The 23131-nt window shown below is 36.5% G+C and overlaps 3 protein-coding genes across 4 annotated transcripts; 1 reads left to right on the plus strand and 2 right to left on the minus strand.

Moving 5' to 3' along the window:
• Positions 1-860: 860 nt before the first annotated feature.
• LOC129786248 (TATA box-binding protein-associated factor RNA polymerase I subunit B) lies at positions 861-5983 on the minus strand. Of its 2 annotated transcripts, none has more exons than XM_055821131.1 (5): positions 5849-5983; positions 5416-5640; positions 5154-5349; positions 4317-5093; positions 861-3076 (listed from the first exon to the last, which is right to left on the minus strand). In XM_055821131.1, the coding sequence occupies exons 2-5, from the start codon at positions 5609-5611 to the stop codon at positions 1147-1149; spliced, it is 3099 nt and encodes a 1032-aa protein (XP_055677106.1). In that variant the 5' UTR covers positions 5612-5640; positions 5849-5983; the 3' UTR covers positions 861-1146. The 2 variants fall into 2 exon arrangements, with proteins under 2 accessions (XP_055677106.1, XP_055677105.1); XM_055821130.1 differs by having other exon boundaries at positions 5836-5983.
• A 34-nt stretch (positions 5984-6017) lies between these two features.
• LOC129786259 (nucleolar protein 56) lies at positions 6018-8007 on the plus strand. Its single transcript, XM_055821150.1, has 2 exons — positions 6018-6141; positions 6443-8007. Exons 1-2 carry the CDS (start codon positions 6139-6141, stop codon positions 7904-7906), a joined length of 1467 nt encoding a protein of 488 aa, XP_055677125.1. The 5' UTR covers positions 6018-6138; the 3' UTR covers positions 7907-8007.
• A 4502-nt stretch (positions 8008-12509) lies between these two features.
• Positions 12510-23017, minus strand: LOC129786246 (uncharacterized). Its single transcript, XM_055821127.1, has 6 exons — positions 22786-23017; positions 22205-22406; positions 19517-19841; positions 17546-17651; positions 16745-17472; positions 12510-15341 (listed from the first exon to the last, which is right to left on the minus strand). The coding sequence occupies exons 1-6, from the start codon at positions 22836-22838 to the stop codon at positions 12631-12633; spliced, it is 4125 nt and encodes a 1374-aa protein (XP_055677102.1). The 5' UTR covers positions 22839-23017; the 3' UTR covers positions 12510-12630.
• Between the last annotated feature and the right edge of the window lie 114 nt (positions 23018-23131).

The following is a 23131-nucleotide window of genomic DNA, read 5'->3' on the forward strand; positions in this document are numbered from 1 at the left end:
TTGAAACATTTTTTTTTAATTTCAACTTTTTTCCTAAACTCTTAAAAGACAAGAAAATAAAATTCTGTAAGTCACAAAATTTCTTGAGAGCATTAGATCTACTACTGTATATTGATTAAAACAATTAGAACCTAGCAAGAAGAACCCAGAAGCTTTAAACTAAATGTCTGAAAAATGGCAAATTAATGAATTTGGCAAATTAATCTCGTTTAGTTTTACTTTAAGACTAATTCAGGCTGTAAGTTATTAGTTATTAGTAAGTTATTATAGTTAAATTATTCTCCAGCAAGTCTTTATTTCAATTTTGATAAAATTGAATAAAAAATCAAATCAAAATGGATCTAAATTCAAGAAAATATTGTAGCCCCATGAATTGTTTATTTTGCCCCAATTTCGTTAAATTTTATTTCAAGCATAAATTAACATATTTTATAATATATTTGTAACCTCTTACTAGTTTTCTTTAACGGAGTTTTCACAAAAAATTCTTTATTTAAACAATTTTTTAAAAGAAGAATTCTAACGTAAATGTTTTTAATATTTTCCTTAAACAAGAAACTTTCCATACAAAATGATTTTTAAGATAAACAATGAAAGCCCCACAAACTCCGTGTAAATGAGTAATGAGATAAGCTTGTGAAAAAATTAAGAAAAGGTGATAGCATCATTGCAATTTAATTCTTAATACCTCCTTGACTACAAATTAAATGCTTTTTGTCGCCTAATCCGCTTCGGGGATTTCTCACTCTGTGTTGCAGCACACTCACCCTAATCCAAGATCAATAGCAAAATTCCTTTCATAACTTCCATTCACTTTCGAATGACGCGAGAAAAATGTATTAAAAGAAAAGAAAAAGGAATTTTCATTCAACTTTTTTATTATAAATTCATTTATTAAAAATTCATTTCGGTTTTTTTTGTCACAAAATTCACTTTTTTTATTTCAAAATATTGTGGGAGTTTTCCGCCTCTCGCTGTGAGGAAACTCACTGAAATTTCCACACTTTCTGTGTGACGCAAAAACCATGTCACGGGAGTCAGTGTCCAAAAATTGGGCTGTTGCTCATCTCACCGGGATGACACACTTTTCTCCCGGAAAAGGCCCAATTTTCCGGGAAATTAAACAAAAAAGAATGGAAAATTTATTTACCATTGAGCTGTAAAATGTTTCCCTTGATGCTTTTTGAGGATTCTCCTCTTCAGTATCCTCGTTTTTATGTTATCCACGGAATCAATGACAAACGTGAATTCCTTCTCAATGGTCAGGAGTTCGTGGTAGAGTACCCTCATGGGGGCTTCGATGGTTTTTGCACAGTGCTTCAGGAGCCACATGAAGGATGGTGGCAATGTTGGGAAGAATTCCCCGTATTCATCATAGCTCATATCACCCCAATTCGTTCTCGCATCAATGGGCAGAAAGTGATGCCAATAGTTGAAGTTGGGCGTAAAGAAAGTCATTTCTTCAGCTTTTGCATCCAATTGTGGCAGTTCTACGTCATCTGCATCACTCATATCGTTGAACAATGTTGTTCTTTCAACAATCCATCGTGGTCTCTTGAGAATCTTCTCCCCGGGATCCATGGAAGTTTCCGGAAGGATATCAATTGATGGAACATACGTTGAATGAGTCATCAGTGATGCATCCCGAACGGAGAAGAGGTCCTGCGATTCAATATTTAGATCAATTGAAGGGGGTTGCATTGGATAATTCATTTGGGATTCTGAATTATCCGGAAGGATATCCTGTGTTTGATCGAGTTCACAAGATGGGAAACCTTCTGTGAACCAAATGGACAAATCTGAAATATCCGGAAATGGCGGTTGATCTTCCGTATTCTCAAGAGTTCCTGCGTCCTCCTCAGCAATCATCCTCTTCTTGCTAGCTGGTTCTCCTGCACTTCCATTCGTCTCACATTGTTGATGTAAATCTTTTCCATCTGTATGCCCGGAATACTCAACATGTACCACATGTTTTGCTCTCCTCTGCTTCTTCTTTGGTTCTTCCTTCTTTTGTGATGCCTTCTCCTCATTGAGTTTCCTCTTATTTACCTTTCTTCGCGTTACTTTCGCACTTACATCACTATCTGTGCAAACTGACGAATCGGAACTATTAAAATCCTTTCTGCCAACAACGTAGCAATCCCCGGAACTGGAATCATCACACATATACCCCCATCGAGCCTTCTTTCTATTCTTTCGCGTATTCAGCCTCTGGAGCAGTGGCATTGAATCCTCGGAATTTGTTTCTGAATCAATATCTGAGACTTCAATGACACTCTTCTTCCTTTTACTGGGTTTCTTTTCCGTTCTCTGCACCTTCTGAAAATCCTCCAGCCCAAGGAAGTAATTCTCATCTTCCTCCTTCTCAACAATCTCCGTTTGTATCAATTTTCTCGTTCCTCTCTTTTTTGAAATTATCTGCATGGCGACTTTTTCATTTTCCGGAGCTCTCTTGAGATTTATCTTAATGTTCCTCTCAGCCATTTGATTGCAAAACCTCCTGGGCCGATGGAAGGGTTCAATAGAGCGCTGGGAATGATCAACAAGCATCATTTCCGGGATTTTCAAATGTTCCCGATGATTCTCCACAAGGTACTCCATGTAGGACTTCAACGGCGTCAATGAGGGTTCAAAGATAAAGGATTTGCTGCTCTTCTCCTCCGGATTCATCCCACGCAGCGTCGAAAGCTTCTCATAGACTTCGTAGATAATTTTTGAAACTATAAAATTCCTCGTTGTTGTGGATCTCTTGCAGTATTTCAAATATTCCGCATAACGCTGTGTGTTCCCACTCGCATCTCCCTTCCAGAGAATATTTGTCGGCATGTGGTATTCCGTGAGGATAATGGAGCGCATCTCAATGTACTTCACCCATTCATCCCAGCTGAAAACTCCCCCATGAGGTAGATTAAACTTCCGGATGAGCTCATTTGCAGCCTCAGCTGACTCAGACATCTTCTTCTCAGTCACCCCATCGAGTCCAAAGAACAACTTCAGACCAAACAGAATGTAAGCCATTGCCCGGGGAACGTGATGTGGAATATAAAATCTAAATTGGCATTTCATCTCTGGGGGCCTAACGGATTAAAAAAAAAGAATAAATAATAAAGAAAATGTACGGGTAAGCTGACCAAGCTTACGGGAGCTGTGTTTCTTTCAGTGTACCAATCTTGTGAGAGCGAACTAGAACGCGAATTAATTTAAATACGCGCAAAGTCGGGGAAAGTAGAAAAGTCATACCCTAAGAAATGTTTGGAAGGCCATATCTCGAGAACGGATCCATAGATTTTCATAATTTTTTTTTTGTTTGAAAGGTCTTGAAGTCAGCTATAACATATCGAAAAATGAAAAAAAATTATGTCGCTATTTTCGAAAAATTCGAGTTCGAAATTTTCGAAAACTTCATTTTTAATTTTAACGCCTCTTGCGGTGATTTCTCGAAGTTGCAATGTTCTAGACATTTGTAAGGTTTCACGAAACCTTTCATTTGCGCTTGAGTTGATCAAAATCGGACCAGTAGAACCCGAGATATTTAATGCTAACTTTGGAAGGTTATATCTCGAGAACGGCGACATAGATTTTCTTCATTTTTGGCATGGAGCTAGATAATATAGTCAGCTAAAACATATCAAAAAATGAAGAAAATTTATGTCGCCGTTTTCGAGATATTCATCGAAAACTCATAGAAAATTTTGTTTTTGATTTTTGGCCCCCTAGCGGTCACTTTTAAAACTTCGGATGTTCTAGAGAGTTGTAGGGTTTGTTGAGACCTTTCATTTGAGCCCGGGTTGATCAAAATCGGTCAAGCCGTTTTCGAGTTATGGTCGATTTTCGATGAAAAATTGTGGCGGCCATATTGACTAAACGGCTTGACCGATTTTCGAAAATGAGATATCGTTGGAAAGCTCTTGATGGCCCCTACAACATATAAAAATTTCAGATTTTTAGCTATTACAGGGGCTGAGATATAGCGAAAACAAAATTTTGAGGTTATCCAAAATGGCGGACGGAGGGGTGGGGGGTGGATTTTACATCATAATCGGATGTCTTCCGGTCGATATTTAAACTTTGCCGTTTATCGCAAGTCTCTAGCTATCACCGTTCTCTCGCAATTTAAGTTTATGATGCGGCCGGCCGGACGGACGGCCGGCCGGAAAAAAAATTTTTTGGCGCATACGTTTTTTGGAATGTGGGGACCCTAATTCGTGCTCATCCCAAGTTTGAGCCCGATCTGACGACTTTCGATTTTGCTCGGTACACAAAAGCTGTGTCTGAAAGAAACACAGCTAAAAAGCCCAAAAAATTGATTTCCCCACCTGAAGGTAATGAGACGTTCGAGAAATTTCCCCAATTCAGGCGGAAGACACAGCTCCTGCACGAATCGATGGACCAACCCCACAAAGTCCGGATTGATGAGTTGGGGCACATGGAGGAAGTTACAGAGTCGTCGTACAACATCAGCTTGCCCATTGTAGGTGGGAAAACTATGTATTCCCACGAGATGTGCAAAAGAAGAAAGTCTCGTTTTCTCCAGCACATTTTCCGGGAAGAAGTGTTCAATATTGAAAATGGAAATGTGTCCTTCGCGCAGGAAACGCAGCAAATCACAAATCTGAATGTCGCTCTTTGTGAGATTGAGACTAATGTTGAGAATCCCAAGCAGGACTGTCTTTGACACCGTCTCGATGTGCTCTTCAGCTGTCTTGTACCTGCTATTCGGCTTGTGACACTCCAACAAGAAATCCGTGTCCTCCGAATGCTTCTTGATGTGCTGCTTTGGCATACGACGCTTCAGGGATCGCCTGGCACGACTTGTGTATGCCAGGGGGATGGTTGTTCGACCTGTCTTTGTGCTCTTTGTACTCATTGTTTGCGTGGGACTTGTTGCCGATGTCCCATCCGGTTGGGATTGGGCATTTGACTCAAGTTCCATTTGTTCCTTCATCAGGGCCTTCTTTGTCTTCGCCCTGGCCATCTGAAGTACACGATTCTTCTTCAAACTCTTCGCCAGAGACATTGTACTTCTGCTCGAGACTGATGCGGATCTCCTCCTTTTAAGTTTCTTTGATGCATTGTAAAGGATTTTAGCATCCCTGTAAAACAAACATTTTTTTTTAATCTCTTCATCCCTCCCGCACTTCCATGGAACTTACTTTGGAAAAAATCGTGTAGGCAGCTTTGGAATGCCAATATCATGCTTTGTGAAGAAGCCTGCATTGATTCTCTGCAAATATCGTGCCCAGAGTTGCAATGCTGTCTTCTTAAGCTCCGCCGGGGCTCCCAGTGCTATTGCTTCATTAACCAGTCCTATCAGGATGTAATTGTACTCCTCCCAGGACGTCAATTCAACTGCAGGAAGAGAAAATTATCGATTAACCCTTTCATTCTTGAGCAACTTCTAGAAGGAATTCTTACTTTTTTCTTGTCTTTCCTCCCTCAGCCGTACTCCCTGCACCCGGACGTTTACATCCCCCATTGTCATGTCCAATGCATCCACCTCCATCTCCCGGATATTCTGATTCTGTGTATTGCATTCTGTGCAGTAGTAGAAGCCCCCTTCGACGTTGAAATTTGTACATCCGCAAACTTCGCATTTGCCGTGAGCAACCATTTTTGGGGATTTCTACGAATATTCTGGAACTGAAATAGATTAAATTTGTTTAATTAATATCTCTTTGCGCTATGGCAGGATTTAGCTTAGCATGTCCTGCAGGAGGAACAAGGATTTTTTCCTTCTAAATGTAGGGAAATTATTTCAAAATCTTCCTCATTATCTCCATGTGACATTTTTATGATTTTTATGTGAATTTCTTCAAGAAACATTGCAAATTATACCTCAAAAGCTGACCTTGGTGTTCTTCTTTCTTTTTCTTTGCTAATTGTTAATTTCCGGAGTTGTTGGAGCTCTAGGGAAGCCTTTTTTTATCCACAAAACGTTCACGAAGCACCATAATGAAAAGTTTCTGTGACTAGAATGAGGTTATGTTGAATTCCCTCGTAAATTCTGACAGCTAAATGACAAGCGAGTTCGGCCCCGGAAAAACTCAAGAAGAAGAAGAAACATAAAATAAAACTTCCACACGTGTTGTTTATCAAAATAGCAAATATTGAGTGAATTTGCGTTAATAAAAGCTTAAAATGGTGAGTATTTGTTCTATAAAAGTTCCCTAACTAATTGTGTAAAGAAGTTTTAATGATATTCTTATGATTTGCCGAGAAATTCGCTAAATTTTCATTCCTTCCGGGTATTGAAAGCATAGCCGAGAATTTTATGCTTTTTCTGCTTTTTCTTCTAAATTAATTAAGAAATAACTTTAAATAATACTCTAATTAACTCTTAGAATCTCTGAGATGATTTTCCTAAAGTAATTAATTCAAATTTTCACGTAAATTAAAGGAAAAAGCCTGAAAAGTTTGTATTAAACATAACCTCATTCCACAGGCGAAGCTTTTCGTGCTGTTTGAGCACGCAGCGGGCTTCGGGCTCTTTTCTGTGAGTGAATTCGAGGAAGTATCGATGCTCTTGCCACAGGTGGAGGCATCCGTGATGGATCTGACTCGCTTCAACTCAATCGTCAAGCTTGTGGGCTTCTCACCCTTCAAAACCGCCGTGGCTGCCCTTGAGAGCGCCAATGCCATTTCCGAGGGTATCCTCCCGCAGGATTTGGCTGTTTTCCTCGACACCACACTCCCGGCGAAGAAGAAGAAGATCACACTGGGTGTGGCAGACAGCAAATTGGGAGCTGCCATTGCTGAAGCCCTGGGGATTCAGTGCAACCATCTGGGAGCCATTCCGGAGATCATTCGGGGCATTCGCATGCATTTTGCCAGCATGGTGAAGGGACTTACGGCAAAGAGTGCAGGTGTAGCACAGCTTGGTCTGGGGCACAGCTACTCCAGGGCAAAGGTGAAATTCAACGTTCACCGATCGGACAATATGATCATCCAATCGATCGCTCTGTTGGATCTCCTGGACAAGGATATCAATACATTCTCCATGAGGATTAGGGAATGGTACTCCTATCACTTCCCGGAGCTTGTTAAAATTGTCCCAGACAATCATATGTACGCTAAAGTGGCGCAACACATCAAGGATAGAAAGAGTCTGACGGATGCCTCAGTTCCGGAACTTGAGGAGATCTTGATGGACTCAGAGAAGGCTCAAGCGATTGTTGATGCCGCCAAGATGTCCATGGGAATGGATATTTCTGTTGTGGATTTAATGAATATCCAGATGTTTGCTGGACGTGTGGTGAGGCTGTCAGACTACCGGAAGCAGCTGGCTGAATATCTGCACTCAAAGATGGGCAATGTGGCCCCTAATTTGCAGTCCCTGATTGGCGATCAAGTGGGCGCTAGGCTCATCTCCAAGGCTGGAAGTCTCACGAATCTGGCCAAATATCCCGCGTCGACGGTACAGATTCTCGGCGCTGAGAAAGCCCTCTTCCGTGCTCTCAAGACACGCACCAATACCCCTAAATATGGGCTGCTCTACCACTCGAGCTTCATTGGACGTGCTGGGCTGAAGAACAAGGGACGCATCTCACGTTTCCTGGCCAATAAGTGCTCCATTGCCTCACGCATTGATTGCTTCACCGAAGCCCCATCTACCGTCTTCGGTGAAGCCCTGCGGCAACAGGTTGAGGATCGTTTGAAATTCTACGAATCCGGTGAAGCTCCTCGCAAGAACACCGAAGTCATGCAGGAAGCCATCGCCCTATCCGAAGAGATGCAAAAAACCGAGAAGAAGAAGAAGAAAAAGAAGAAGCGCTCCGCCGACGAGAACGGAGACGTTTCCATGAAGAGTGAGAATGGCGACAGCACGCTACCAGCTGAGGAGGAAGCTGGCGCTGAGCCGCCTAAGAAGAAGAAGAAGAAGAAGAAGAACAAGGAGGAAGAAGAATAGATCCTGAAAATCCTTAAAAATCCGCAAAGGATCCTTTTGCGAGGATTTGAAGAATTTTTATGTAAGAGAAGAAAATAAAATTCAAATTTTATTCCTTTATACATCTTGTGCTTTTTTATTGATCATTCCACTTCGATTTTTTCCACAAAAAACATGACAAGAAGTTGAAATTTCGCTACACCTAAACCTTTTTTATCTCCTGGGAATTTTTCTCTTTAGAGGAAAGATTTTGTCTGCTTTCCCATGCATTTTTTAAGGCACAAAAACTCCGACAACAGCAAATTTACACAACAAATTCACTTTATTATTGTGTCTTGATTTTTTTTCCCTGCTATTTCTCGTTTTTCTCTTTTTTTTAATTTAATTTATATTTTTTTATTGATTTATCGTCGTTTGATGAGCTCGAAGAAATTCCCTCAAAAGACAGCATGGTGGGAAAAATTTTATTTTTCTTTCATTATTTTGCTAAGAAATGCCAACAAAGAGCAAAATTAATATAGAGAAGAGCGGGGTTTTATTGGCATTAATTTAATTGATAAATTATCAGACAGTCAGGAAATAATTATTAAGTAAGATCAAGTAAAAATATTAAGTAAAAAATTTAAGCAGAATTTATCTTATTTTTGCTCTCAATAAACTTTTACTGTTTTGTTGACGTTTCGCGAATGATTTATTATCTTCATCAGGCCTTTAAATTATCGGATAAAATATTATTTTAATTTAAGCAAGATTGTCCAAGAAAAGCAATTGAATTCTTTCAGGTTCTTTTTATTACTTAAGATTGGCTTTAAAAGTTCTAAGTTTCTGTTTATGTTTGTAAATATGTTAATAAATTATATCTTTTAGCTGTGATTTTTAGATTTTTTACAAAAGTTTTGCAAGGGAGGATATTTCGATGTCTATTAACTACCCTAAAAGTTAAGGCAGTTCGGGTTTTTCATTAAAACTTAAGTAAAAGGAATTATTTTCAAGCTAAAAATTACATAAAATATTGAAAAATTTTTTTTATTAAACGTAAGAAAAATAACCTTAAACTTTACAAAAGAAACGTCAACCGTTTGGAATAAAATGTCAAATTTTATCACAAATAAATTGTCAAAAGCTATTGGATTGTCTCAATAATGATTCGAATTATTTTTCATAAAAAAATCATTTCTTTTGTGTTTTAGTCTGTGAGTAAAATGCAAAAGTCCTTAATTCTTTAACCTCAATTAAACAATGTGAAACGTAATAAACTCCACCAAATCTTCTAATCTAGGACCTTCATCAGGGGCTAAATTATTTTATTGTAGCTCAAAAATCAGAGTAAAATATTTTATTCATTAAAATTCTCATTAAAAAGCCTTTAACACTCGGAGGACCGGGCAATTTTCACTTACGCGGAGGATGAAATTGGACAGAATGACCAACGGTTTTTTTTTCAAATATTTCAAGGAAATATGGAAGATTGCATTTGCAAAATAACTATGCGTGCATATTTTATTCAATTAATGGGGGGATTTATTGCGCTTCGCGCAAATTTTGGATAAAAAAATATTATAATGGAAGATTGAAATCGATAGACAATCTGAAATATTGGTTTTTATGGGTGCGCTGAAACCACTTATCAATCTCAAAAGAAAACAATTTATGGAGGCTACCTGAAGGGTTTTTTTTTAGATTAATCATTGTATTTGCTTATTTTAAGTATTGAATTTTCCGGAGTTTTTATGTAAAAAAAAGTAAACAACACTTTGACAATTGTGCAAAAGAATATTTCGACTGCCCGAAGATTATGAACCATATTCCTATCTTTTAACACAGGAGTATGGTTCATAATCTTCGGGCGCGTCGATTTTTTTCGAAAAAAAACCGTTGGTCACGGTGACCATTTTCATCCTCCGCGTATATTTTCGACTTTGAACTTAATTATCTTTTAAAAAGCAAAATATTTTCCGGATTTTCTTTAGCCTAACTTAAAGTAATTGAAATTCCATACACATAGACGTGGTATTTATCACGATAGGTTCAATACATTTTAATCTATGACGATTTAAAAACTCGAAATGGACACGGTGTCCACATAAATCCTCTAAGTGTTAAAAAATCCCTAAAACTTTGCTCTTTGTTTACCTTTCTTACTTAAACTCAAAGAATCCACCATGCTGTGGGATTGAGGTCCTTTGAATGTTTGTATACTATGTATTTAGTACAATAGGGTTTGTTTTCTCTTGTTTTTTTTTCTAATAATATTTACAATATTTTCTGATTGAAAATTTGTATTTTTACAACTTCAAAAATTTTTTTTTCTTCTCTTTCTATTTTTAATATATATTGCTAAGTGGAAATGATAAATGCCTGATTATTTTTTCTCTTCATCATTACATTATTTTCAACTCTTTGATATACAAAAAAGAACACCCCTCTATTATTTTTTTTCTTGTTCAATTTAATTAAAAAGAATTAATAAATTTTTCAAATATTTTGAACTATCTATTCTAGAGTGGGATCTCTTTGTTTTTTTTTGTTAAAACATCATTAAAATATTTATTTTTAAAGGTTTTTTTGGGGGGTTAATATTTGACAAAGACTACGACAAAATGGAAATTAGATAATTAACAAATTTTCTTAAGGGGGGTGTTAAACGCACGATTCAGTCACATCCCACACGAATAAATAGATTAATTGATTTTCACTTTTTTTTTGTTTTAGTTGGTATTCCACGTTGATTTCTATAATACCAATGTATTAACTAGTACGTTTTACATTTTTATTATTTTTTTCACAATTTCTTCTTCATTTTCTTTTCACTTTTTTTTTTAATCTTTCTCACTTTTGATAAGAGGAAGCGTTTTTTTTTTATTGGTACACGTGATATTATTTTTTTCATTAATTCTTTCACATCGCCAGAGAATTTTTATCCTTAATTATTTTCTCGAAGAAAAGGATTTTTTTTTTAAATATTTTGTTTCTTTTGGAAGGGAAGGGGGGTGATTCACAAACCAATAAGTTTTTTCTCAGTTTTTTTTTTCTTTAAACCCAATTAATCCCTCTAAATTAATACAAATATATTTATAATAAATTGTAAGGTAATAAATCTTTCTCTATATAGAAAATTGCATTCTTTTTTTATATAATTTTTTTTAACTAAAATAAAATTATTACAGCGAGAGAATTTATCTCTTATTTTTAATATAAAACATTAACAACAGAATATTCTTTTAAGCGGTATTATTTATAAGAAAATTATTTATATCATGGAGGGTATTAATGGAATTTATTTCAATAAGCACTGAGAGATTAAAAATAAAAGCCAAATAATTCGATTTGGGGTAAATTCTGATATATGTAAATCTTTTCTTTTTATTTTCCCTTTTTTTACAATTCGTCGGTTATAAGATTGTTGGTATTCTGGGAAAAATCTTATAAGACTTTAACATTTTATTTCTATCTTTAATTTTTTTTAAGGAAAATTAATTACTTTTCCAAATTCCTTCACATATCTTTCTATTTTCCTAAACAACAACTTCTTTGTTTTTCTTTTCTAAAACGACAATAGAACGATTTAAGAACACCAATCTGTCAGAATCTTACACTTTTCAGTTGTTAGAAAAGAAAAGAAAAGATTTTTATGAGAATCTACCCCATTTATGAGAAATTTGAAATAATAAAAAATACTTTCCAACCAAAAAATCAATTTATTTTAATTCTTTTTTAACAAATTTTTCTTTTTTTTATTCTCTCAGAGTTTGTATTGCTCAACAAAGGTAATGAAACACAAAATATTTTTTTTAATGAAGAAAATACTGCGTTGAAAATTTTGTGTTTCAACCAACAAAAAGTTCTGTCTTTTATCCTTGACACGAAGGGGGGCGGGGGAGAGGGATTAATGTACAAAATGTAACAATTTTTTTGTAATAATAAATTTGCGAAATAAACTAATAAATTGCATAAAGTCTAATAGAAAAAAAATTAAACCCAATCACCATGAAAACCACAAAAGAAAGAAAATTAAAGGGGAGTGTGGGGTAAGAAGGGGTGGTGTGAAAAGTATAATAAGAAAAATAGAGAAAGATTGCATTACTTAACTCTGTATCATTGAAAGGCGTTAAATTGATTGGGTGATGCAAAGGCCGCGGACTTGGGTTGTGTTGTCGCCCCAAAGGCTCCGAAGGCTGGAATGTTGGCTGTGGGAATCTTCTGTGTGGGACTGAGCAAGCTGCCCCCACCGCCCATAATGGGTGCCCCACTTGGTGATTGCGGCATCGTCTTCACGGGACTCTGACTCTTGAGCTGATTCATCGATGGGGCCGCTTCGCCTTTGCCCCTTTTGGACACAAGCAAATTGTCCAAATCCAAATTTATACTTCCCGTATTGGTCCACGTGGAGCCCACCTGACTACCCGCTCGTGTGGCCGCCGCTGTGATGGCTGTGTCATTTGCATTGGCCGCATTGGGATTCTGGGGCTGGAGGATTGCATTGGAACTCGGAAGAAGGACATTATCTGCAAGGAAGGAAAATCAATATTTTGTGATTTTTTCCTTCTTTCAAGGGAGCGAATAATTCACCCCGAACACCCCATTCTCCCCTAAGAAATCATTGAAAAATAAAATAAACTCCGAATACACGAAAAATCTGCATTTTATTCTTAACAAAATTTTACATTTTTCATATTTTAGAAAATTACAAATAAAACAGCGCAAAAATCAATTAATCAGACACTTTCGTAAACCCTAAAGGACATTCACTGGATCTCTTTCAATAAATTCGTACAAAAGACAAGGATATGCCTCCCCAGGGCCCTACACTCCTCATTTGGATCCTTCTTTGCAATATTATTCCCCACACGCTCTGTCAGCCATCCAATGAGCTCCAACAAATAATCCTGAAAGTCCCTTTTCAGCACATCCTGTGGCAATGTCATGAAAATCGAGCCAATCATCTGCAAAACCGCCAGACGTACAGCCCCGTCGCTGTGGAAGCGCAAAACAGCCCCCAAGGCGAATAGTTCTGCTGCAAATTTTGCATTTCCGGGACAATTCTGCGAGGAAATCATCAAAACTGAGAGAGTTTTAATGAATGCCTCAAGCAGGACGGCATCCGTCTCTTGCTTCAACTTCCCTCCTGCCTCCATTGCCAGCTGATTGCGTCCAAATCCATGCAAGAGTGGCCAGAAGAAGGAACCCGCAACGGGGGCAAAACGATTAGCTGCCCCCACTGTAGTTTGAGTTTTCCTCGCAAATCTGCGGGTTTTTGTGAGAATTCTCTCCTCAATTACTTTCTTTGCCTCCTTCAGAGCATCCGGTTCTGAGATTGTAAACTTCTTTACGATTTTCTCACTCTTGGGCTGTTCTTTGGCAGATTCCTTCTTCTCTGGAGATTTTTGAACTTTCGAAAGTTCCTTTGCAGCCTCTCCGAGAATTTCCAACATAAGAATCCTTCTGCTTACGGAATAATTTGTTTGTTTAGCATAAAATTCACGACAGATGTGCTCAGCTGCCTCCTTGGGGATAACACAGAAAATAGCAATGCATCCGGAAAAGCGATTCCTCTCAAAATTCTCACAATAGGTCTTCTCATCGAGATTTATTAGTATTTGAAGGAGATTTAACCCCAATTGGACTTCATTGTCCGGAAGTTGGCTGTAGATGAGATCACTGCATACAGCGAGACTCTGTTCGAAGCGATCAGCATTCTCTGCATCATTGAGAGCTTCTTGGAGATCAAGGAGATATTTTGGAGCATAGGCCTCCGTCTCAGGAACATCATTGCTCATATCGTAGGGAATGAGATCATCGTCTGAATCGAGATCATCTTCATCTGGAATTTCTTTTAAACTTCCTGCTTTGGGAATAATTTTTGCTTCTTCAATCTTCGGAGATTGTTTTGGGTGATTTTGCTCTTTTTTCACAATTTCTCCTCCACAATTTTCAATCTTTTGAATCATTTCAGCAAGATCAGATGCGCGATCAATTGAAGATCGATCTGATGAGGAAAGATCTCTTAATTGTCGAAGTTCTTCAACCAATTTCTTATCAATCTTCTCCATTTTCTCAACTTCAAAATTCAATTTGGCCTCCTCATCAACCTCCTCAATCTCATTGATCGTCATTTCAGCTGTGATCATTCCTATAACTCTCAAATTTCCATCCATTGCATGCAAATGATTAGGAATTCCGACATTGAGCTTCTTCTTAATCCCATTGAGAAACTTCTGATCCTCCTTCAATCTATATCCTTGCATCCTCTTCAACCTCAGCACGGATAAAATGAGAAATTTCGTAAGATAGACATGCTGATCGAGGGAAGAATGTTCCATTGTTGCCTTATTTGCCCAACTATTGCAAATTTTCACCAATAAATCCTGCAAAAAGCGCTTAGTTTTCCCATCAGAAATCTCCCCGAGGAAATTTATGAGATTCTCTGCAATTTTTGAGGATTTTGTGATCGTTGTGAGGGGAATTTTGGTCAAGAGAGCAAATTTCCAAGCTTCAATGTTGAGAATTCCATTGCCAAGAATTTCCTTTGCATTCCCACTGTTAGAAAAAATGATCACAGCATAAATTTCTGTAGCATTTCTCGTGAGATTCCCGAGAAAATCAACAACTGTCTCCTTCAGGGAGGAACTTTCTCTGGCAATTGCTTCCAAAACTCCCACACTTGCCACCAATGCAGGTGAAGTTCTATCAAAATTGTAATCAATGACAATACGACTGAAGATTGCGGCGAGGAATTGTGTTGAAAATACCTCCCTTTGTTCGTTTAAATTGATTTTTCCCACTGAATACAGTGCCAAAAGGACACGAACAATCAACTTTTGACTCCAAATGTGTCGCGTGAGAATATCTGGGACACTTCCTTGTAGGCAATTTGCCAATCTCTCTGGGATACTTATGAGTAATTGAATAAATCTCTCCTTTGATGTTTGTCTCTCTTGTTTTTGCAAAATATTTTCCTCAAAATTTTCTTCTGTTCCATCAACTTTGCGACTCTGATCAACAAAAGCAATCCAGAGAATCTCCTCATCTTCCATCATACTGCCCAAAATATTTCCCACAGAATTCGAATTAATTCTCAATGTTTCTCCTTTCAGCAAAACTTCCAGCATTTCCATGACGAAATTTGCATTGAGGTGCAGCAAGAAAGCCCCCTTGATGGTCTCATTGAAGTTTCTTTGAAAAACCCTAAAGAGCCCCTCGAGTAAATTTGAATAATCATCCTGAGCAAAAATCCTCCAATAAATCCCATCTTCTTCCTCCCATAAATCCTGAATATTTCCCCCACATGGAATTTCATCCAAAATCCTCCTCAGCAACGTTGTTATCTCCACTTCTTCCCTCTCACACGACACCCTCTCCAAAGTCTCCAGTTTTTGTATCAATTTCCGCATATTCTCCTCAAATTCCTTCCGCCATTCTGCCCTTCCTCCATTTGATTTTCCACCAACATCAGGAGCTGGAAGGGAAAATATATTTTCCCATGTCGGAATCATCTTCTTTTTTAGTTTTCCACACATTATACTTTTAAGCACTTTCTTTGAAACTTATTCCCAAAAAAAAATATTGTAAATTATGTAAAAATATTTCTTTGACAATTTTTATTCTTAAAAAAAATTGATGAATTAATTGATTAAATTGGGTTGTTTTCCCTTTAATTTCTGGGAAGAAAAATTCACGCATTTCCACACATTCTTTTCATTAAATTGAGGGCATTTTTTTTTCAATGAACAAATTGCCTCATCCTCAAACTTATTTAGAAATTAGTAAATTAATTCAATTTTAATCAATTAAAAAGAATTAATCCCGATATAACATAAAACATAAATTTCGATAAAGAAAAATTCCTCAAAAAAGGTTTATTGTAGCTTGAGAACAATACTGTCTAATAAAATGAATAAAATCCATTCTCTTTCAATTTCTCTTAACCTTTGCACTGCCATAAGGGGTATGTGACCGACCCCAAAGCTAGAACCTATAGAACCAATCTCATAAAATTCTGTAAATATTTCTCATCAATCCGTCCACCAAAAAAAGTTATTAACAAAAATATAAAAATTGGGAATTCAAAAATTGACGTAACGGTCAAATTTATTCATTTTTTGTTCTCATTTTTATGAATTTTCTAATTTTTCCTGTAAAAACACTCATAATTTGCATTTTACAGAACAATTTCAAATGCCTAAAAAGTAAAAACTAGAGCTTTGTGTTGCTAAAACATGAATATTTGTGAAAAACTTCTTTCTGCGTAACAGAAAATTTATCGAAAATCCTAACCTCAAAAAAAATCTTTGAAAAAAATATTAAAAATCTATCTAACCCTTGGAGGAATTTACTGGCCAAAGTGGCCAATTCGACATTTTTTTTTTAATTCGTCACAGAATAAAATCTATTTAACATTTCGTGATAATTTCTACATCTGTTTGTAGGGAAGAGTTACATTACTTCAAGATCGTCGAAAGAAAACTTGGAAAAACATTTTCTTTTAAGAGAAAAAGAAGGTCAAACTTTTGAGGTTAGAAACCTCGATCCTCCAAGTGTTAACAGAAAATTTATCGAAAATTTTAACCTCAAAAAAAAAATCTTTGAAAATATCATTAAAAATTAATTTTTGTCTAAAAAACAGACAAATCAAAAAAGTCAAAAAGTCACTTAAATCTCATTGTTTTCTAACAAATTCATTTAATTTTCGAAAGAAAAAAATATCTATTGAGTCCGTCACGTACCCCTTGTGAATGCACATGAGTATGTTTGTCACGGCATACAAAAGGTTAAAAGAAAAAATATCAAGCTCTAAATGCCCCCCAAAATACATTAAATAAATCCATAAGAAAAACAAAAAAAGAAATAGCTTGGACTTACCATTAAGTGGTGATGTATTCAATTGAAGTCCACTAAAATCAGACAGGAGGTCCTGAGATGGTGGTGCAGCTGCTGGTGCTGGCATTGCACTACCAAACATATTCATTGTGGGCGATGGGACAAAATTGTTGGAAGTCAGCGGAGTTGTTGTGAGAAGGAGATTATTTGCATTGGTTGGCGCTGCAGCACCCGGCGGAGGTCCAGCTCCGAGGAATGCTGCTGAAAAGTCCGCAAATTCATCTTCCTTCTTTGCCGCCGCCGCCGCCGATGGAGGTTGTGCACTTTCACTCCCAAATGCACTTGCAAAATCCCCAAATTCCTGATTGTCCTCCCCACGAGGATTAAAATCATCCTCAGCCCCAGTTAAACTATCACCCCCACTTCCACCTTTACTCTGTGCCACAGGACACGTCCTAAAGAGATCCTCCAGCAAATCATTATTCTTCGCAGCAGCTGCAACGGTGTTGTTGTTCGGCGAGAAGAGATCCTCGTCGTGTGTGGACTTGTGTGTGGGTGAATTAATTCCCAATTCGGGGTTCTTGCCAAAATTCGCCGCCGCACCCATATCAATCTTTTTGCTTGGCTTTGCCGCTGGTTGTTGTTGCTTTGTGGGTGATTTCACAGAAACGGGATTTGATTGCTTCTTCACTTCAATACTAATGGAACTCGATGCCGACAGAGTTGGGGTCGTGCGTGACGGGCTGCTGCGTTCTTTGTCGTAGTACCGTCTGCAGAAGAAAAACAACATTTATCATCAATCATTTTTCAAGAAGAAAATTAATTAATTAATTAATTAATTACTTTGCTGAGTTGTGTCCTGTTTCATGATCAGAATCCTCCTTCTCACCATCATAGGGATAATCATCTTCATAGTTATTCCCACTGTCTCGCCTTGTGCCTTCTGAGTCTGTTAAACAATAAAGAAAATAGCAAAAAAATAAATATTATAAATTCCCAAAAGTTGAATAGAAAAAAAATCCATAAAAAGCTGAATAAATAGCACACGAAAACGAATAATTTATTACATAAGTTTCTTATCTATTCCCATGCATATTCACAAAAGCCACCAAATGTGAATAATATTCATACAAATGATGGTTTCTTTCTTTGTTTCTTCACGTTGCCTTCCAATATTCTTTCTCAGTTCAAACCACAAAAATGCAAATTAAAATACTTTAAAGCGGACTTAATTTATGAGACTTTTGCAGAACTTTCATTCCTTAAATATTTGCGAAACTTTACTTTTTTTTCTGTGAGTTGGTAGAAAAGTTTGCAAAATGCTCTAAAATCTTTTATTGTTTGTAATTTTTTTTCATAGGGAAGACTGGGGCTGAATGAATCAAATCTATTTGAATTTTTATTAATTTGTTAAATTATAATAAGTTTGACTAAAAAAATGAATTTTTAGTTCTTAAAAAACGGCAAAAGAAATAAAAATAGAATAAAAAAACGTATATTAAATGTTTCTACCAATATCTTCTCAAACAGATAAGTAACCACAAAAAAAGACAGAAACATTTCGTTTCTCATGTTCCGCAAAACTATTTTAAGCGTTTTTTTACGTTTTGCGGAATATATTTTTCTAGTTTCTCATGTTTCGCAGAACTTGCTTCGGAATTTAAATGTTTTGAGAAACAAATTTCGAATTTTTTACGCTCTGCGGATTTTTTTAACGGTTTCTTGTGTTCCGTATAAATAATTTACTGATTTCTTTTACGTTTCAAAGAACTAATTTCACATTTTTTTAAAGATATCTTTGCAAGTTTATCGTGTTCAGCAAAACTTTAGTTCCGTATAGTTTATGTTCTATGAAATATTATCTGGTTTCTTGTGTTCCGCTGCATTTAATAATGAAACTGATCAGGCAAAGTTCAAGAAAAAATGTTTAAAAATCAAGAAAAAATAAAAAGCCCATAAAATTATTTAAAAAGGGAGATTTTATCCTTACAAAAGGGGCTAAAAGACTCAGAAATAGCCGATCAAATTGATTCAAAAAAGGAAACTAGATTTTACAACTTGAAGTTGGTTATATTTTAAATGTTCGTGTTCTTTCGTCATCCCTTCGTTAATTTTCGCATCCTTTCCGTTTAACTTCGTATCATTTCGCTAGCTATGAATGAATTATTTTGCCCCATTCCATTTGACCAACATTGCCCCGAACGTCTCTAAATTTAAAAGAAAAATACAATCTATACATTTTAATTAAATTTCGCTCATATATACGCATAGTTTTCTCCACATTTAACGTTTTTTTTTTGCACAAATCACAGCAAAAAAAATCATTAATTCAATCTCTTACTCAAGAGAAAAATAAAAAGAAACTACAGCAAAAAAACTCTTTAGTGCATTTACTTGCTAATGGGGAAAAAAAAGAAATACTCATGAAAAGTAATTTTTAATTAAATTGCAATCGAAGGGCAATTGAAGCGTGACATTCAACTTTTTTTTTTTTTGCTTTTGTAATTTTTTTTGTACCAAAGTTATCGAAAAAAAAAATTTATTGCACAACACACAAACCCTATAAGGCATGACTGATGAAAATCACCCAAAAGGCGATTTATTCTCATAGAGCAAGAGGGATTAATACACGCGACATTCAGGCGGTGCAAATCATTTGGTGGTTGAGAGAGATAAGCGAGACAAATTGCAAGAATTGAGTCTATTTCAGTCACGACAAATAAGGTTGTATTTACCGTATCAATTAACAAACAAATAATAATACTTAAGAGTTAAAAGAGGGACAAAAAAAAAGAAAAGAAAAAACAAACTTACACCAATTTCTATCATCGTATCGCGAATCATTGTAGCGATCACTGTAGCCACCGCCGAAGCGTCCACCCATTGCATCGGAGCTCATCCCAATGTACTTATCCTTGTTCTTCTTTGCCTTCTTCCGCTCATCGCGCACTTTGTCGTCATCCTGGATGAAATCAATGAGCTCACGAACCTTGTGCCGCACATTTATTCCCTGATCCTTGCCATTCTCATCCATAAATGAGTAATTCTCCAGTGATCGTAAATCATAGATGTGCTCCCGGGCGGACGTTACCACGCGCTCCGATCCATTTCGTACGAGATAGTTGAGCAGCAGGAGACTCTAATGGGACAGAAGGGGTGACAAGAAAAATCCCATTGAATGCATTGAATAGGATGGAAAAACATTCTCTTCTATATGGATAAACAAGAGCATACACAGAGTTCTCGTCTTGTTTGGGTAAACATACACTTCCCATTTTATCTTATCTCTCACCCGCTCGACCCGACAAGACTTTTCGCACACTTTTATGTCCAGTCCGCTTTCAATCTTATGTACAACATTTTGTATGCTTTGTGGGTGGAGGAATTCGCACAACGAAAAAGGGTGGAATTTCCTCTTTCTTCTTTCTTTTTCTCTTTCATCAAAAGTGCCACTTTTCACAGAACTATAAAAGACACTGCGCTCCTTCAGCACACACAAGAGGTTACAGACAAGAAGAGAAGACTTGGGACAGTATGGGAAATTTAATCTTTAGCCCATGAAACTGATTAGAGGGAGAAAGTTTTTGATTTTTTTTTTCTTAATTAAATTATTTATTATTTTTAAGAAATTATATATCAGTTTTGTGTTCATAATTAGGCATAGCAGGTTTAAAAAGTCTTTTCAGAAGCTTTAATAAAATCTTCTTAAGACTTTCTTTCGTTACATTTTGTCTAGAATGGATATAGTTTAGCCTTTTAGGATAATCTCTTAAAAATATTAGATCAACTTGTATCAAATATTAGAACAGGAATTAAACAAGAAATGTGTTAAAATAAATATAATTTAGCGCTAATTATTCATCGAATATAGAATTTTTTAGTGTCAATTAAATATTATTTTAATACATTTCTAGTAAAGCTTCGATTCTTAATAATGAGGTAGATTCTGATAAAAATCTTTTCTTTTCTAACAACAGATTTTGACAGATGGAATTTTTAAATAATTCTTTTGCCATTTAAAAAAAACAAAGAATTAGTTGTTCCAGAAAACAGAACCTTGGAAAAGTTATCTTCTTTCAGAAAGCCATTTAAAGAAAGAAATAAAATGTCAAAGTCCTATAAGATATTTCCCAAAATATCAAAAATCTTCTAACTGACGAATCGTAAAGGAAGAAAAGAAAAGAATTGTAACAGAATCACCCCATTGTACAAGTTTTTCTTATATTTTTGAGGAATTGCCTTGAAACCTTTAAGCCCATCTGTACTAGATAAAAAGTATCTTTCCCTTGTTAATACTGAAAATATTTAAATATCAATTTTTAGCTAGAAAAGTCTTGGAATTTTTCTTTTAGTTCTTGATAATATCTTTAAACCCTGTGTGTGTCTTGTAAGTTTCTTATCTTAAAAAAAATAAATTTTTCAGAAATTCTTGGCATTTAAAAAAAAATTAAGTTTATTGAGTAATAAAAGCTAAAGAAGAGGCAATAATTTCAAAGGAACTTTTCCTTAAAGATTCATCAATATGATGGAATATTGGAGCAGCTGGAGAGGCCTAGAAAATTCATTCTAAACAGAAAATCCTTCATCACAGCTCATTTTGTAAGTATTTTTAAAGAGCTTTTAAACAGACAGAAAATAAAGATCTAGTGGATTTTAATTTGCAAATTAAAATTTTTTGATATTTTTTGAGAAATATAAGATTTTAACAGTTTTTTTTATCCTCTTATCGTGTTTTAAACGAAAAATTACCATTTCAGGGCTCTTTAAAAATCTTTTAACCTGTTTTCTGGATCAATAAATTCTTCTTTTTTACGGAACAGACTAACTGTCAAAATCTTTTAAATTTTAAATTGTAAGAAAAGATTTTTGACAGAATCGACTCTTAATAATAAATAATCGAAAGTGTCCCTAATTTAGTGCTTTGAACTGTTGATTTTCTTAAAGCCGCAAAATTAATAGGTCACCGTGAAAAGCTTGTCTTTCCCGCATCTTTTCCCACGGAAAATGTCAGAATTCACCGATTATTCTTCATCATAGCAACTTTAATTAGCAATATTTAATGCGAAAATTGCACGATGCGCTCACAAATAACTCAATTTGCATGAATATTTCACTGCGTTGAAGATGGGTTCAAGGCGACCCCATTTATTAATTCTCTCCCTCTCAGGTAGGTAAAGTAGCCAGAGTGGGCATAAAAATTGTTAAATGTGCGATTTTCCGCGAAAATTGGTCGTTTCAGCACACAATCAATGAACTTTGGAAGCAGAATTTTTACGGGCAACACGCACCACCGTGGCAGAGAGGATTTGTGGGCAAAAAAACGAGGATTACAATGGGATTTTTGTCTCTCTGACCCAAAATGGGAAGATTTCTTTCAGATAAAAAGAGAGAAATCTTAAGTTTTTTGCGAAGATGAATCAAAGGGGAATAAATCTTTTTTGTGGAACTTTTTTTGGGAGTTATTTTTAGCGAGAGAGAGAGAGAGAGGAATAAGAGATTTACCTTGTACGTTCTCCGCCAATTTTGTTTATTGTCCTGCAACATACGCTTCCACAGCATTGACATCACCTCCGGAAAGTGTTCGTAGGTGAATGTGGCATGAGCCAGTTCCTGCATGAGGGGTCCCGTTGGACCCCATGGCTCATCATTTGTTGCCTCACGCACTTTCCCCTCAATTTCCGTGTAGTTCATCACGACATTTGTCCTGGAAAACATTTTGAAAAAAAAATCAACATTTCATCCAACTCTTCAAGCACAGCTGAAGGTGAAAAGGCAGCGAAACAGGGTCATTTAGTGGGCTAAATTCGCAAATTTCTCAAGCAAGGAAAGCGCCCCGACCAGTCGTGCTGCCAACCTTGGTGGAGATTTTTTTTTCTTTGACAGTAAACTGCCAACCCACCAAAATGCGCTGGAATTTCTTTCACTTCCCCCGTCTTGGCCGTCATGGGGGCACCTTTTGGGCACATTCACCACCCACCTGGCCCCCAGGGGATGCCACGTGGAAGCCACAATGGGTGTTTCGGGGGGAAATGCGGGGGAAAAAGGTCAAAACAAGAGAAAACATTCCGATGGACAAAACTTACACTTTATCTGCGAGTTCTCGCACTTTCCACATGCTTATAAATTTGTCCACCATCTTCGACTAGTTCTTTGCACCCGCCTACAGGAAGTGCCAGTGTTTTGGGAACAATTTCACGGAAATTTAAGCCAGAAAATCACAAAAAAATCTCAAACACTCCAGGAACGGTGCTCGATTTTTTTCATTGCCGAATTACGTCAATTTGGGACGTGATTTTTGGGACACTTCTGCGAGGTGAAGTTTGCCGCAATTGTGTGCTGACACGTACCGCCCTCTGGATTAACCCACCATAATTTCCTTCTCACTCGCACCCATACAAAATTACATCGTGCATCTCACTCTGGCAAGCT

Source organism: Lutzomyia longipalpis, chromosome 1, assembly GCF_024334085.1.
Source record: "Lutzomyia longipalpis isolate SR_M1_2022 chromosome 1, ASM2433408v1".
Taxonomy (NCBI): domain Eukaryota; kingdom Metazoa; phylum Arthropoda; class Insecta; order Diptera; family Psychodidae; genus Lutzomyia; species Lutzomyia longipalpis.

Excerpts from the sequence above, each read along its gene's own strand:
- LOC129786248 (XM_055821131.1), bottom strand. The coding sequence starts at position 5,611 with ATGGTTGCTCACGGCAAATGCGAAGTTTGCGGATGTACAAATTTCAAC. Across the intron at positions 5,350-5,415 it reads GGAGGAAAGACAAGAAAAAA|TTGAATTGACGTCCTGGGAG; the intron begins GTAAGAATTCCT and ends CTCTTCCTGCAG. Across the intron at positions 3,077-4,316 it reads GAACGTCTCATTACCTTCAG|GCCCCCAGAGATGAAATGCC; the intron begins GTGGGGAAATCA and ends TTAATCCGTTAG.
- LOC129786246 (XM_055821127.1), bottom strand. The coding sequence starts at position 22,838 with ATGGTGGACAAATTTATAAGCATGTGGAAAGTGCGAGAACTCGCAGAT. Across the intron at positions 19,842-22,204 it reads ATTGGCGGAGAACGTACAAG|AGTCTCCTGCTGCTCAACTA; the intron begins GTAAATCTCTTA and ends CTGTCCCATTAG. Across the intron at positions 15,342-16,744 it reads GAATACATCACCACTTAATG|CTCCTGATGTTGGTGGAAAA; the intron begins GTAAGTCCAAGC and ends TTTCCCTTCCAG.